This window comes from Perca flavescens, chromosome 10 (assembly GCF_004354835.1).
Source record: "Perca flavescens isolate YP-PL-M2 chromosome 10, PFLA_1.0, whole genome shotgun sequence".
Lineage (NCBI taxonomy): Eukaryota > Metazoa > Chordata > Actinopteri > Perciformes > Percidae > Perca > Perca flavescens.
The window spans coordinates 35,763,718-35,780,556 of record NC_041340.1 but is presented as its reverse complement, the minus strand read 5'-3'; the positions used below and the strand labels follow the sequence as shown (position 1 = coordinate 35,780,556).

Sequence of the window (16,839 nt, the reverse complement as noted above, 5' to 3'; positions counted from 1 at the left end):
TAGAGATATAGAAAGTGCATTCTTTGTAGTGAGTGACTCCTTTGAAAAGAACTCTCTAGCTCTTGCATTAGCTGTTTAAGAAAAAAAAATGGAAAAACAAAACTAAAACGAAAAATTGTTGTGCACCCACGCAAATACATACTCTCTGTCTTCCCTCCGCTACCTCTAGAAGCATATCACAGTGGTAGTGGAACGCAAACATTTACATCAGTATACACAGCAGTATACACATATACACAAGTCTTTAACGACTAGAGAGAGAGAGAGAGAGAGGGGAAACAAAAGAAAAAGATTAAGAAAAGAGGAGATGGACAGAAACACACAGAGAGAGAGCAAAAGAAAGAGAGGGAGAGAGAATGCAAAATGAATCGTAGAAATGCACTCTATCAGAGGAACTTTCTTAAAATTGTGGGTTTTTTTTAACAGTTCACAGTTTGAAATAGTGTGCTATCTAGAAAGCACAATGGTTCCTCAATGCTCGTGACGCTGGTTTTCATCAGTTCCTAGAGGGAACCAGATAAACCAGCATTGATGGCTACCTTTCACAGTCTTATACTAAAAGTCACTGCCCTTACTTTCCCAACACTGTCCCGTCAGATCAGCCTGGAATAACAAGTGAGGTCCCTGTAAATCAGCGAGATATGCAGTGAGAGAAAAAAAAAAAGATAGAAGAGAGAGAAAGGGGGAGAACTGGTGGCTCTGGGTGCAAAGTTCATCAGTACAAAAGTACAGTGCTGTGGTGAAAAGGATTCTCCTCTGTATTGCTGCTACATAGTTCCCCCTGCCCCCTAAAATCAACAGGGAAAAAAATTAGCAAAACCAAGTAAATACAAAGGAACAAAAACGTGTTAAAAAGTCTCCTTTTTTTCCATTTTGCTTGACAAGCGTGTGGAGTTTATGCTGAGTTCCATAGACAAAGGAAGATTAATGCTTTCTGTTCAGGCATGCAATAGGCACCCTGTGGGGTCCTCAGGATTATCAAAAGTTCATACACGCAGGTCTCAGACTGTCCCATCTATGATATTTACACATCTTACAATGTGTGTTCCTGTGTGTGTGTGCGTGTGTGTGTGTGTGAGTGTTTGTGTGAGTGTGTGCTCAGAGTCGTGATCAGGAGAGAGCTAATGTCGAGCTCTGTGTGTTTGTTAGTGTGTGTGTGTGTGTGTGTGTGTGTGTGTGTGTGTATCAGTTCAGTCTTTGCTCCCCTTCTCTCTCTCTCTCTCTCTCTCACACATGTGTCTCAATGAAGGAGTGTGTGTGGGTCATGAGAGGTGCGGCCAGCGGGGAGAGGTCGTCCTGGCCGTTGGTGCCGGGGCTGAGCTGGCAGATGTCTGAGTAGAGCTCACTGTGCCACTGCTTCCACTCTCTGAAGGTCTGGGAGCACAGGCCAGGCTCCTCCAGGAGGGCACAGACTACTGCCAGCTCCGACTCTTTGGCCTGAGGGGGGGCAAAAGAAACGACGGGGAGTTACCACATTGCATCCCTTACCAGTGGTGGAATGTTCTTTTAGGAAAAAAAGAAGATTTCTTTATTTTCATTCATACATGCAGCCTTTTTTTATTGAAGATTTTCAATCACAAATAAATAACAGTTCAGAGACATAAAAACATAACTACAAATTAGTGACAGGACAAACATGTGAAATACGAGGGTGGGAGGGGGTGGAGATTACAGTGTTTAGATTATTTCAGCCCGTGGTGTAAGGTAATTTAGTACATTTACTCAAGTAATGTACTCTTTTCGTGCCACTTTCTACTTCTACTCCGCTACATCTCAGAGCGAAATATTGGACTTTTTACTACACTACATTCATCTGTTACAGCTTTAGTTACTAGTTACTTTACAAATTAAGATTTTTGCACACAAAGCACATGCAGATTATAAAATACAATGTTTTATTATAATCTGCCCAACAGTATAACGGCCTACAAGTCCAGCTGACATGATTAGATCATTAAACACACAACTGGTTGGATCGTTTCCAGTTTCTAAAATGTAAGGATTTTTCTGCATTGAGTACTTTTACTTTAATACTTGAAGAACATTTTCCTGATGATACTGACATACTTTTACTTACGTAACATTTTTAATGCAGGACTTTTACTTGTAACAGAGTATTTTTACAGTGTGATATTAGTACTTCTACTTCTAAGTAAAAGATCTGAATACTTCTTCCACCACCGATCCTCACACATTTAATTCTTCTGTATATCCCCAAAATCCTCTGTTTGTGCTACCTTCAAGGTGCTGCGGAGGGCTCGGACCCGGTGCAGCCTGTCGTTGAGCAGAGGGTCCCTAGCTCTCTGCGTGTAACAGCGTCGAAACTCCTGCCTGCTACAGGGTCTTGGGTCTCCCAGGACTGTAACGTTGGCTTGCTCCAGGGCCCGGTACAGCTGCTCTAGCCCGTCCAATGGCTCCGGCTCGCGGCCCTCTGACACCCGCCGCTCCCTTCCATCCGACATCCTCCTCTCTCTGCTCTCAACTCTCAACTCCCGCAGGTCTGACACCCCCAGGAGTGGACCGGTAAGAGTCAGATTCACTGCTAGAAGGACACAATGAGCTTCATTTGGATGTGTTTAATACAGAGCTGAAACAATTAGTTGATTAATCAAATTAGTTTATTGACAGAAAATGAATCTGCAATGTTTTATTTCAGCAAAAAGGGAACACATTAAATATTTGCTGGTTTTCTTGGCTTTCTATGATGGTAAACTGACTATTTTGGTATTTTGGACAGCCGGTTGAATAAAACAAGCAATACGAAGATGTCAACTTGGGCTTGGGCTCACTGTTTTCTGACATTTTATGTTCATGAGGCCCAATGGTTTCCAAACTTTTTGGTTTGTGCACCCCTAGTACAAATACTATTGTAACAGGGGTTACTGCAGGTTGATTTTCCTTTTGGAGATTATATATATATATATATATATATACACACACACACACACACACACACAGTGAGGAAAATAAGTATTTGAACACCCTGCTATTTTGCAAGTTCTCCCACTTGGAAATCATGGAGGGGTCTGAAATTGTCATCATAGGAGCATGTCCACTGTGAGAGACATAATCTAAAAAAAAAAAAAAAGTATGATAACAATGTATGATTTTTTTCACTATTTATTTGTATGATACAGCTGCAAATAAGTATTTCAACACCTGATAAAATCAATGTTAATATTTGGTACAGTAGCCTTTGTTTGCAAGTACAGAGGTCAAACGTTTCCTGTAGTTTTTCACCAGGTTTGCACACACTGCAGGAGGGATTTTGGCCCAATCCTCCACACAGATCTTCTCTAGATCAGTCAGGTTTCTGGGCTGTCGCTGAGAAACACAGAGTTTGAGCTCCCTCCAAAGATTCTTTATTGGGTTTAGGTCTGGAGACTGGCTAGGCCACGCCAGAACCTTGATATGCTTCTTACAGAGCCACTCCTTGGTTATCCTGGCTGTGTGCTTCGGGTCATTGTCATGTTGGAAGACCCAGCCTCGACCCTTCTTCAATGCTCTAACTGAGGGAAGGAGGTTGTTCCCCAAAATCTCGCAATACATGGCCCCGGTCATCCTCTCCTTAATACAGTGCAGTTGCCCTGTCCCATGTGCAGAAAAACACCCCCAAAGCATGATGCTACCACCCCCATGCTTCACACTAGGGATGGTGTTCTCGGGATGGTACTCATCATTCTTCTTCCTCCAAACACTGTTAGTGGAATTATGACCAAAAAGTTCTATTTTGGTCTCATCTGAGCACATGACTTTCTCCCATGACTCCTCTGGATCATCCAAATGGTCATTGGCAAACTTAAGACGGGCCTTGACATGTGCTGGTTTAAGCAGGGGAACCTTCCGTGCCATGCATGATTTCAAACCATGACGTCTTAGTGCATTACCAACAGTAACCTTGGAAACGGTGGTCCCAGCTCTTTTCAGGTCATTGACCAGCTCCTCCCGTGTAGTTCTGGGCTGATTTCTCACCTTTCTTAGGATCATTGAGACCCCACGAGGTGAGCTCTTGCATGGAGCCCCAGTCCGAGGGAGATTGACAGTCATATTTAGCTTCTTCCATTTTCTAATGATTGCTCCAACAGTGGACCTTTTTTCACCAAGCTGCTTGGCAATTTCCCCGTAGCCCTTTCCAGACTTGTGGAGGTGTACAATTTTGTATCTAGTGTCTTTGGACAGCTCTTTGGTCTTGGCCATGTTAGTAGTCGGATTCTTACTGATTGTATGGGGTGGACAGGTGTCTTTATGCAGCTAACAACCTCAAACAGGTGCATCTAATTTAGGATAATAAATGGAGTGGAGGTGGACATTTTAAAGGCAGACTAACAGGTCTTTGAGGATCAGAATTCTTGCTGATAGACAGGTGTTCAAATACTTATTTGCAGCTGTATCATACAAATAAATAGTTAAAAAATCATATATTGTGATTTCTGGATTTTTTTTTTTTAGATTATGTCTCTCACAGTGGACATGCACCTACGATGACAATTTCAGACCCCTCCATGATTTCCAAGTGGGAGAACTTGCAAAATAGCAGGGTGTTCAAATACTTATTTTCCTCACTGTATATATATATATATATATATATATATATATATATATATATATATATATATATATATATATATACACTACCGGTCAACACTACCACAACGTTTTTTATTGAAATTTTAGCAGTTCAAGTCCAATGAATAGCTTGAAATGGTACAAAGGTAAGTGGTGAACTGCCTGAGGGAAAAAAAAAAAGTAAGGTTACCTAAATATGAAAAATAATGTACATTTCAGTATTTTACAAAAAGGCCTTTTTCAGGGAACAAGAAATGGGTAAACATTGTAAAGCTGTTCTGCAGCAATGGAGGTTGATCAAGCTTTGAAAGTTGGTGCTACCAATTCCCACAGGTGTTCACACTGGTCTGGATTACTTACAACCCCCTCTGTTTGTATAAAAGTATTGTTGGAACACACTGTGGTACTGTACTCTCGTGAGCATTATTTGAACAGTATTGTACTGCAGAAAGTAGTGTGTTGCCATAAAAATGGCGGGAAAAAGGCAATTAACAATGGAAGAGAGACAGACCATCATAACACTTAAGAATGTTGGTCTTTCCTACAGAGAAATTGTGAAGAAAGTCAAGGTGTCAGTGAGTACAGTATTCTTCACCATCAAAAGGCACTTAGAAACTGGGGGGAAACTCTGACAGGAAGAGGTCTGGCAGACCCAAAGCCACAACAGAATCAGAAGACAAGTTTCTGAGAGTCAACAGCTTGCGTGATAGGCGGCTAACAGGACAACAGCTTCAAGCACGGCTTAATAGTGGTCGTAATAAGCAAGTCTCAGTTTCAACTGGAAAGAGAAGACTTGGAGCTGCAGGTTTGATAGGTCCAGTTGCAGCAAGAAAGCCATTGGTAAGACGTCAGAATAAGAAAAAGAGGCTTGCCTGGGCCAAGAAACATCGTCAATGGAAGTGTTATGGACTGATGAATCAAAATTTGAAATCTTCGGTTCATCACGCAGGATTTTTGTACTTTGATGAGTCAAAAATTTAGAATACATTTTGGTTTATAAATTGATTCCATGATTTCTTTTTTAACTTAAATTGTTCATTTGTTCTATTCTTTCATTTCAGAGTACAATAAGACATTGAACTGCATGAATTTCAATAAAAAACAGGAAAAATTGGGGTGTTCTAAAACGTTTGACCGGTAGTGTATATATATATATATATATATATATAATTATATTATTAGCATTCTTTTACCCTTTACATACTTATTTTCCTACTTTATTTTCCTCTGACTTTATTAAAACCCAATATGTGGAGAAGTACTGAGGTCTTAACTCTTTCTTTTGCAAAGTGGGCTTGGATATTTAATGAAGGTATCAAAATACAGACATGATCATAAAAAAAGCATTATCACATCAATGACCCAAAACAGTGGCAGACGTCAGAAACATATCATCAGTTCAAAATTATCTCTATAAGCAATATTCATAAAATTAGGAGAAGTACAGTATCAAGCTGATTAAACAATGTTCAGTATATTTTATGAGCTGGTAAAGAGTTGCTCTACAACAGTCGACAATGCATCAGTGGTAGTAATCCAGTAATATCATGTTTCATAACATAACACTGACAGGGGACTATTTTCTGCATTATTAGTGCTTTTCCTTTTTATACTTTAACATTTAGCCAATTATGCTTTTACTTCAGTAACATTTCAAAGCAGGACTTTTACTTGTTATAGAGTATATTTACAGTGTGGTGTTGGTACTTAACATAAGTAAAACTTTAAAACTACTTTACATAAGTAAAGGATCTGAATATTTCCTATATGCCTGAATTATAACATTTAGCCATTTAAGACAAAATTATCCTGTGTAACATAACCTGCACAGGTCCACTTTGACCCCACTCTTCACATATGCATTTTTAATATTACAGCAGTTATTCTGCAGTAGGCTACTGTAAGTTCTGAGATAATACAGTATTTAATAAAGTAAATTATAGTGCACTGTATAGCACAATATTTTTGACTTAAGGGTCTTTTCCTCTGAGGATGAGATACTTTTTTATGCGGTTTCAGGTGTTTGTGCATACTACTGCTTCTCTCCTCGAATAAAACTTGATTGTGTGTAATGTCCTTACCCTCCTCACCCTCAAGCATATCTGCAGCCTGCCCCTCTGCCTCCTCGTCCTCGCTCCTCTCCTCCATATGAGCTGAGGTGTGCAACAGCTTTCCTGGCACGGGGTCCCTGTTTCTGGGCAGACTCTGGCTGCGCTGCTTGTGAGAGCGTCGGTGTGTGTGGCTGTGCGTGTGCGGACCTCGCTCCAGAGGGAAGGGCCCGTCGCGCTCCCTGTCCCTCTCTGCGGCGTGGTGTCTCCGTACGGGCAGCGTGGCCTGTCTGCGTCTCTCCGGGGAGATGCCTTGTCTGCCCAGCCCTCCATACAGCCCCATCTCTCCAACCATGCTCCCCATTAGGCCCCCGTAATCACTCTCCCCCGGCGCTGTCTGGAGGAAGTGCAGCCCTGCGCTGGTCAGAGGGGTCTCAATGAGGTCCTGCCAGGAGCGCCGCTCACGGTGGGTAGAGCGGCAGCCGGATGAGTGGGTACTGGTGCTGCCTGTGCCCGTGCCCATGCCCATGCCGTCTCCACGCTGATCCTCGGCGGAGGAGTGGGAGTGCGTTGATTCGCTGGAGAAGTGTCGGCCATGCTTGGGCTCCGGGAAGGGACTAGAGGAATTGACCTGGAGAGGGAGAGGGGAGGTGGAAGAGACCATCTGTGGAGGGATGGGGGAGGTGGAGGCACTCATCGATGGAGGGAGTGGGGACGGAGTGGAGCGCATAAGGCTCATGGAGCTGACTGAGCGGGGCAACTGGTCATAACTCTGAAGGAAGTTAGCCTGAAGGCCCAAGGGTTTGTGAGGTGGACAGGTTGGTCAGTTTGGAGAGGAGTGAGGAGGGATGGACACAAGTTGACAAAAAATGTGAAATGTGAGCACAGTTACGAGGAAAATGTGACCCGCAAAACAAGAAGAGGGAGGAGGTGCGTAGAAGGAGAGAAGAAAGAAGAACAGGAAAATATATAAAGGGCAGAAAGAGAACAAAAGATGAGAGCAAACAAAGCAATGAGATGGCAGAATGACTGACATGACTGTTGTATGGCTCAGCTGGGAAAACATTATGTAATGTCTGAAAGTAAGTAAAAGTCTGTTTGAGTGTTACGTTATCTTTCAGAGATGTGATGAGCAATGGCAATTGTCGCCACCTAGAGGCCAGATTGTGAAGAAGTTCTAGCAGCAGAACACAGATAAGCAATGGTCTTGGCTGCTTACCAAACCAGATACTCTCACACTCTGATGTTTTATTAATGCTGAGAGCTCTGGTCTATTCAGCCCAGAAAACTGTGGGGCTCTTAGGGATAAATTATTCTATCAGAATGAAACACTGCAAAGAAAATGTTGAGTATGTGTGTGTGCATGTACTTACTGATGGCGTGCGGTGATAGGTATCACAGAGGGATGAGGGTCCCTCCTGTTTGAGCGTCATCGAGCCATCGACCTCATCTTGATCGCTCTCGCTCCAGTAGTCTGATATTAAAATAAAAACAGAGACACACACCCGTACATGTTAGCAATTCATGGACGAAAGAGTTAATTCAGTAAGATCTAGCCGACTGAATCTGTCTCACCTTCATCAGGGCGTGGCACCTTGTCATCTGGTGTGTAGCCAATAGCAGCTAGCCCCAACCGGTTCATCCACCTATAGGAAACAAGGAAAGGAAAAAGAAGAACGCAACGGTGAGGGATAGAAAGTAAGGAGAAGGAAGGCATCAGAGGGTAGATGAGAGGAGGAGCAGAGACGGGGAGAGAAAACAATGGGTTATACTAGGTAAACAGTAGGTAATGAATTAAAAAAATACTTTCACTTTAAATAATTTAAGTGGAGTTGATATCTGTCCAACTGACTCCATCCCCCTGATGAGGAGAGAAAAGCATCAAGATAATTAAACAGATGGATGCAGAAAGAGAGAAGTGACAATCCTCTGTCCCATTGTGTCTCAACAGTGAGTCTCAGATGGCGTTCGTTCTCTACATCCATGCTCTCTGTCCTCTTCCAAGACCTCTGTCAGATCCTGGCTTGTCCTGTGACTCTCTGCAGACACCTAATAATAAGTTCGCACTAAGAATAGAAGCCAAGTCTGTGCATGAGGAATAGGAAACTCATCATACTAGGAATGCATCCTACAGGAGGCAACTTCCACATTAACAAACATAGCAACACTATGTAACTTTTCCCACTTTGGTCCCCCTACAGGTTGGAAGTGGAATTGTCCTATACATTACATTGTCCAGTTCATTTGAACTACAGATCCGCCACCCGATCTGGCAAACTTGCACAATGTAATGTAATGGACAATTCCGCTTCCAACCTGTAGGGGGACTGAAGTGGGGAAAGTTACATAGTGTTGCTTTAAGATAAAGAAATATCTTATTATCAACAAATGCCATGAAAAGACCAAAACTACACAATAGACTGATCCTGCTAACAAGCATTGCCTCTGTAGCCTTAGCCTGATGTAGCTTATTCCTCTGTGCCATAAATCTCCATTGTTGTCCAAAAACTATTAAACACCCATCAGTGGGCCACACTGTTGCACTGGGTGACATGTTCCTTCAACTGTAGTTCATTTGGAGTCATTCCCACATACACAGTTCTGCTGCCAGAGATACTTTCTAGTACACCAAATGTGAATTAATCCACGGCTGAAATTATTCCCAAACAAAAGCATTATTTCCTCCTGTTTGAGTAACGTTTTGCTAAACACTAAACGAGCCTTTTAAAAAAAAAAAAAAAACTATATATTTGTGAGCCATTTTTTAAGATGTATATCTTTAGTAGGAACACATGAGCTGAGAGCCAGGGTAGGGCAGTCAGACATTATTGAGATTGTGGTCTTTTCATAGGATTGACTGAGCATCAGTTTAGTCTTTTCTTTGAAGTTAATCTTCAGTGTGGCTTCTGTTTATCTATCTGTCTACATAAGCCATTTTGTGCCCTTAGTTATAGCAAATTTTCACTACAAGAACTATCCTAGGAACCTTTTTAGGAACTCAGGGGAACCAGCGTCTAAATTCAGTTCTTATGCTATCTTACTCCCAAAAAACTCCCCGCTAGGAACTATCAAGGAGGGACTCGCCGCACCAAAAGTCGCTAATGAAGTACTTGCTTACATTTTCCTACAACAACTGTGAACAATGTATTAACTTAAAATGTGAGTGCCTTCAGAAGGTAGGAAAATCCACATGTAAGTGCCCCAAAAAGCCATGATAAAATGTCAAGACTTATTAGGACATTTTTCTGAAGCCTGTACCAACACCCAGTTATTCATACAGAAACAAATGCACATGAAATATGTGTGCACCAGCGCTTTCACACATGGACCTCCAAGCGCAGTAGGGAAGTCAAATATAGCTGGTTAATTACTCTCCCCCAATTATCTCCCTGTGTCACTGAGGAGAGGTGTGGATAACTAGAGCTCATCAGATAGCACTCCTGCAAATATCCCTACGATCTGCCTCTCACACAAGCACACACGTGACACACACATACACACACTTACACACACATACACAGTTTTACATTTAACAACAGAGGGCTAGGCTCATGCCTTATTCATGCACAGTGTTGTGTGGGCCTTGTGTAAACTTGGTTTACTCAGCTAAAATATTCATAAAAGGACACATGACGTCCCGAGCATCTGACTGTTGTCCACATTAGGACACAAACACACACTCAAGAGACTCACAGAGACGCCCACTCACTCACCTGTTCATTTCTTCAAGACAATCTGTGGCAAAGAAGAAGCTCTTGATTTTGGGATGACAGGCTTTGAAGGCACTGCAGTCAGTCGGAGAGAAGAAGACTGATTAGTGTTTTTTTTTGTATGCGTGGTAGGTGTGTGTGCGTTCATGTTGTGTGGATGAAAGCAAATGTGCTTGATTAGTAATTCAGGCGACATGTGAGGGACACTCACTATTTCCGTCTGCACTCTATGGCTCGGTCTATTCTGAACTCAGGGAGGCTGATGAAGCCCTCAGCCTTCTCATCCTGCAGGCAGAGACAGATGGAGAGTGGTGTACATCGTCAACTCACAGCACAAAATGTCATACATACTGAAATACCAATTTGATTTTGGATAGTAGTACTCTAGTCAAGCATATGAAAACAGCACGTTGTTTATATTGGCTCCTTTCACCACATGAAATTAAAAAAAGATGGATGAGATATGACCATCTTAGCCATAAAACTGAGGTATTTTTGGTCAAATTGTTGCAAATATTCCAATAATTAATTAATCCTAACATCTTACCTACCCCTTAAAGTCTTCAAAAGACTTGTGTGTTTGTGTTAGGTCAAAATGCTCTGAAACCATTTAACAGATCAACGATTAGTCGATTAATCAATTAGTCGATCGACAGAAAGTAAATCTGCAACTATTTTGATCATCACTTTATTTTGATGGTTCCAGCTTCACAAATGTGAGAATTTGCTGATTTCCTTGTCTCACATTATAGCAAATGGAATATTTTTGGCTTTTGAATTGTTGGTCTGTCAAAGCAAGACATTTGATGATATCACCCTGATCTCTTGGAATGTTAATGGACATGTATTACTCCTTTGTGATGTTTTGTAGTCCGAACGATTAATCGATTATCATGAAAACAACTAGCCTAGAAATCTAGACGCACCCTAGCAGTAGCACATGTAATTTGCAGCCAGGGGGTCTAGCAACTCTCTGTTGGCTTGCGAGCTGGAAAAACCAAACTCTGGTCAGGCCAATCACATCGTGTATAGAACGGCACTGAAGTCATTCTTAAAAAAAGGAAGATGTGTTCGGAGTTTTGCCGACTGGATACGGCAAAAGTTTAATCTATCAACTAGCGTTGCTCTGGTTGGTTGTAGCGCTATCCTATTGCGTGCAGAGGGAGTTTGAAGGACAACCGTTTATCCCGCCCCTCGGATTGAGCCCTGCCAATGGTGAGTTCCCAGACCCAACATCTGGATGTGGGTCTGGCTTGTCAGGCTAGAAAACAACTGGCAGATTAATACAAAAATTTAAAATAATCGTCATTTGCAGCCCTAGTATAAAAGCTGAAAGCACAAATGCAGGCTTGGTGATGTTACATAAAAACAAAGTGATGAAGAGCAACACTCAATGGATTCCACATATATAACCATCATGACATTTTTGTATGAATGATCACATTGTGAGATTGTCTGACAACAGTAATCAGCAAAAAGTTTCTGAACACGGTAAAACGAACTGCTAAATGTTACATTATTTGTTCGTTAGTCTTAATTTTTTTCTGTTTTTTTTTTCCGTAAAAATCCGCTACAACTGGAATCTAAAAGTGGGCATTGCAATTACATGGTCATTTATTTTGTTAAAATTTAGTTTAGATGTAAGATTTTAATATTTTTAAATTAATCTGAATTTAAAGAGGTACACTATTTAGTATTACACTTTTCTAAAAGCTTGGGGAAACAGATTACAAAAAGATGGTCATATTTGAAGCAGCAGCAGCTGTAATATTCAGATTTTAAGTCCCTAGTATGGGTCACGCTCCAAAAACACCGGATCCTACATCCCAGGATCGTTTATTAGAGATGTTAAATGCCCTCATCTTTCAAAATCAACGTCCCCAGTTTATAACGCAGATTTGTCAAATATTTAAAGTCTCAACCCTAACTCAAGATAACCCTGATGACATCATCTGGGTTAGACTTTAGAAAGCTCCCTTCAGAGACAGAATAAATTATACAGCTGTTTTTACACACTGAGTAATACTCTCCATCATGAGTAGACTGACTTTTATGTATAAAATCAGTGGAGTGTCCCTTTAATTCCCCTAATGTTTAATTAAAGCGGTGGTATCTGACCATTATTCATTTTGTCAATAAAGTTGTTTAAAAACCAAACAAAGATGCAGAGAGAAATAGTGTTGCAGAATTAAACTAGTATAATGACAGTTGAATGTGATTCCTTACGTTTTGGTTGGTGTACCAGTAGAGGCAGGACTCTTTGAGGATAAACCAGTACTTCCTCCATTTCTGGGTGAAATAACCTTTTGCATCCTTCTTTTTCCACAGCCAGCCCTCACAGTCCCCGTGGCCCAGGTCCTTACAGGATATTCTCCTTCGACTGGCACTAGTGAGGGAACCTACAGAAAGAGGAAAGGATGTCAGTACTGAAAGTCGTTTTCATAGCATTTGGCATTTTATCAGGAAAAAACACTAGTAATAAAAGGACCAGCCATTTATCTAGTGGTTCCGGTCTGGCACTAACAAGCTGAATCCAAATGACTTATCAAGTCTTCAGTAGCTTACAGACTTTCTTTATGTAAAACTAATGTAAACTTTTGAATCCCTCCAAACTAAATTTAGTTTTTTACACATCTGCAAAGCTAAAGAATAGAATGAGCTAAAAAGTATGACATCAGTCAAAACTATCATTCAGGTGTCTAATATATTTTGCAAGTGCAGTGTTAAATGTACCAAAGATTCTCTATTACTAAAGATAGCGTGATTAACACGCTGTGCCAATGGTATGAAATAGTCCACACTTCCTGTATCCTCAATGGGCGTGACCTTGTTTGAAAGTGTAGTCAACGTCGTGTGGATGGATGAAAAAGTAATATTTGTATAATTCATTAACATTTTCTTTTGCTAATATTAGATATTTACAGAGCTAAAGGACATATGTAGCATCACAGAAATTACTTTTGTTAGGGTGTTCACAAATGTTAGCTGATGTTAGCTTATCTGTGTTGCCAGATCTCACGAGAGTTTGTTCCTGAGACAAAAACAGGTCTCAAACAAAGTTAATTTCCTCCTAATTTGTCCATCTGAAAATGACTATTTTAGTGTCAGAATGTTCTGGAGATATGTGGCTTGTGACGAATGGGTCCAATATTGACATTGGTGACTATGGTGCGAAGGAATCGCTCATAATCTGTGTTGTCGTTCACTTCTCCCATTGGAATCGATACATGTCTCTTAAAGAGGCGTAGCAGTGGCGGAGCCCACATGACACCATCCATCCATCCATCTTCGTCCGCTTATCCGGTGTCGGGTCGCGGGGGGAGCAGCTCCAGCAGGGGACCCCAAACTTCCCTTTCCCGAGCAACATTAACCAGCTCCGACTGGGGGATCCCGAGGCGTTCCCAGGCCAGGTTGGAGATATAATCCCTCCACCTAGTCCTGGGTCTTCCCTGAGGCCTCCTCCCAGCTGGACGTGCCTGGAACACCTCCCTAGGGAGGCGCCCAGGGGGCATCCTTACCAGATGCCCGAACTACCTCAACCTCAGCTGGCTCAGCTCTCTTTTCGTCACAACGGTGCGATAGATTGAATGTAATACCGCACCGCGAGATTGGTCGGAGAATCGGCCCACATGACACAGATACAGGAAATGACTGAGTTGGGGCATCTCGGTTCTAAACCGTCTCTGATCGTACCTGTGCGTGCATTACTTTTCATCAAGTACTGTACATCTGGACTTTTTACATACATAAGCAATGTGTCATACCATCAAGCATCAACTCTCCTTTTGATATTTCAAGCGCTGTCGTCCTCTGACAGTCACACACCACAGTGTACATGTCAGTCACAGCACCTGAAGTCTGTCAGGCTTAGTTTGGAGTTCAGACACTGACATTGAACCACATTAAAAGGTTTGCTCATTCTGGAGCTACCAATGGTAACATACAGTACGTATACAACTTTAAAGGTCATACATAAGAAAGAGAAAATGCACCAGTGTGTCTACCTTTACTTCTCTTTTTGGTTTTCGTTCTTAGAGAGGTGTAATGGAAGGACTAGAGGGGAGAGAGGAAAAAAACATGTTAGCTCGAAAATATATATCTAGGTTGGTGTTTATGCACGTAGAGAGGTTGCGGCGAGTTCACTGTTTAATGTTTAGCTTATTTTTATTTTTATCTGGCACACAGCAGAGAGGATTACAGGCACAGAGGGATCACAATACTAACACTGCCTCAGCCAGGAAGTGACCTACAACCTGTGATGGAGAAATGCAAGCTGTATGTCTGCAAGCTGTAACTGCATCACCTTAGCTAGGCTACTACTTTTAGTCATTTGACAACCCTGAAATGCATCAAAAAGTTTCAAGATTTTCAGTACTTAGTTTAGAAATGTTTCCTCATACTGTATTAAAAGGCATTGCTGATTAAATTGACCCACTGTGGCCATAAGTGACAATTCTGCACTAATATTTAAAGGTGCACTATGAGTTCCTGCATGGTTTTTGCGCAATTTAATTTTTGTCTCAAATCGTAGGCATCTCTCTGTGGGGAGCGGGTGCTTTTAGAGCAGCAGCCTTAAAGCCAGGACATACCAACCAGATGGCCAACCGTCGACAGAAAAGCCAGTCGAAATGATCAGTCTCCCCATGTTGCTCCAAAGAAAACAGAAGCCACAGAACACCCAAAGAGACGAGATGTAATACGCCTCCATAACAGCAGATTGGACGAACGCGTCACATGGGTTTGTTTTATCCGGAAATTCCAATCCAGACTGTCATGGCGGCCGTTCAGAATACGATCTCATATTGTACTAAAATCGTACAATATGAAACATGTTTCTGATAACATTTTAGGAGAGAAATAGGCCATGCAGTTGCTGAATCTGTCTTCATTTCAGATCAACAAAGGTCAGTTTAAAAGATTTTCGTCAGATTTTGAAAGACTCTAGTCAGGCTCATTCCCCTGCCATTTCCAGGTGAGTTCTGACTGCCCTGCCGCCGACTGAACATGTCAGATCGGCGAAAATGAATGCCGACAGTGCCGACTGACAACGGCACAGGACACACCGAACAGATTCGAGTCCCGAGACCAGATTTTTTCACAGTGTGTTCAGGGGGCAGGCAGCTAGCGGATCAAGGAGAGATGCCTACCATTTGAGACAAAAATGAAATCACACTGAAACCATGCAGGAGCTCATAGTGCACCCTTAATGCTAAAATGTAGTTTAACAAAAGAGTCAGTAAGTTAGCTTACATTAGCTAGCAGTAGCGAACATTAGCCACCATAAGCTAATGGTCATACCAGACTGAGTGTATTGAATTGAACAAAGGTGCCTTTTATTGCTTATGAATTAAACTTTCATTTGCGTTGTTTGTGTTTTATTTGTTCTTTCAAAGTTACAAAATATGATTTTATGTTCAGCAAAAAAAAAAACTGAATTGCACATTATCACCATGTGAGTAGGCTAAGTGGATATAGGTATCACCATTAACACAGCTGAATACACCTTCTGACAATTTATTATCTAGGTAACTAGCCGAATAAATATCTGTTCATAATTGAGCTGACTCATTGTATGTAGCATACAACTCATAGTGCTTTGGAGGAGAGGCGAGGGCTAATGGCTACGACAACTTCCTGTGTCACAGTAACCTAAATATGGAATCCAATTTACATCATCCGACCGTTATCTTTTATTTAATAATTACAGTCCCAAATGGATTTCATCTCAGGTATCATTCCTATTCTTCTGTGGCTGTATGTTTAGCCATTATTTGGACACACTCGATTTCCATGTAACAGCGTATGTGTTCTAATTATTGATGTAACTGAAGCTACTGTTGCTTCATTAAAATGCAGTTTGAATCAAAACATACTAGAAAGACCGCATTATTTAAAAATCAAGTAAATAAACCATCAGAACTATCGATTTATAAAACAGTCATAGCACTGTTAGCTCTCCTACCTTCCTCATGGAGGCGGCTCCTGAGCTCCCTGAGCCAGAGTACCTGCAGGAGGACAGACATGATTGAATGTGACCACAAACAGCTCTTTCAAGTCCTTCCATCAATCACAAGCATGTGGTCAAACCACAAACAACCACAAACACAGACTCACCTGTCTGTTGTGTCTGCTCGTAGTGTGTCCGCACCTCGCTGAGAGACAGAAAGAAAAAAAAAAAAAAACTCTATAACTAGACTATTAAAGAGCCTCTAAAAACCCTCTATACCTACAGGGCAGCACACACATACACACTTCTTCTATCTGTGCATCTTTGTTGGTAATTATCATATCATGTTCTGTGGTTTTGCCTGTGCTGTGTACAGTATATCTGTGGTTTATTTTGCATTTCTATTCTCCGTATTGAAAACCTTGATAGCTGACATGCACTTTATAAAAGTTGAGCAGTGTTGAAAAGACATTTCACAACCATGTAATTGTTGGCCCAATGAGTAATGTGCAGGTTACCCTCTTTACAGTGATATACCTTATACATTAATCTGTTAACTGAAGCTGTA

General features: G+C 41.5%; 1 protein-coding gene across 1 annotated transcript in view; it reads right to left on the bottom strand.

The window, feature by feature from the left end:
• Positions 1-1,190: 1,190 nt before the first annotated feature.
• The window catches only part of si:ch211-26b3.4 (connector enhancer of kinase suppressor of ras 2), a 68,729-nt gene continuing 53,080 nt past the window's right edge, over positions 1,191-16,839 (bottom strand). The window contains exons 15-23 of the mRNA XM_028590047.1: positions 14,329-14,377; positions 12,551-12,723; positions 10,536-10,609; positions 10,328-10,399; positions 8,190-8,260; positions 7,988-8,088; positions 6,648-7,245; positions 2,238-2,542; positions 1,191-1,437 (exon numbers count right to left, since the gene is read on the bottom strand). Of these exons, the coding sequence (XP_028445848.1) occupies positions 1,228-1,437; positions 2,238-2,542; positions 6,648-7,245; positions 7,988-8,088; positions 8,190-8,260; positions 10,328-10,399; positions 10,536-10,609; positions 12,551-12,723; positions 14,329-14,377 (1,653 nt within the window). The 3' untranslated portion in view covers positions 1,191-1,227. The remainder of the gene's footprint in view (positions 1,438-2,237; positions 2,543-6,647; positions 7,246-7,987; positions 8,089-8,189; positions 8,261-10,327; positions 10,400-10,535; positions 10,610-12,550; positions 12,724-14,328; positions 14,378-16,839) is intronic.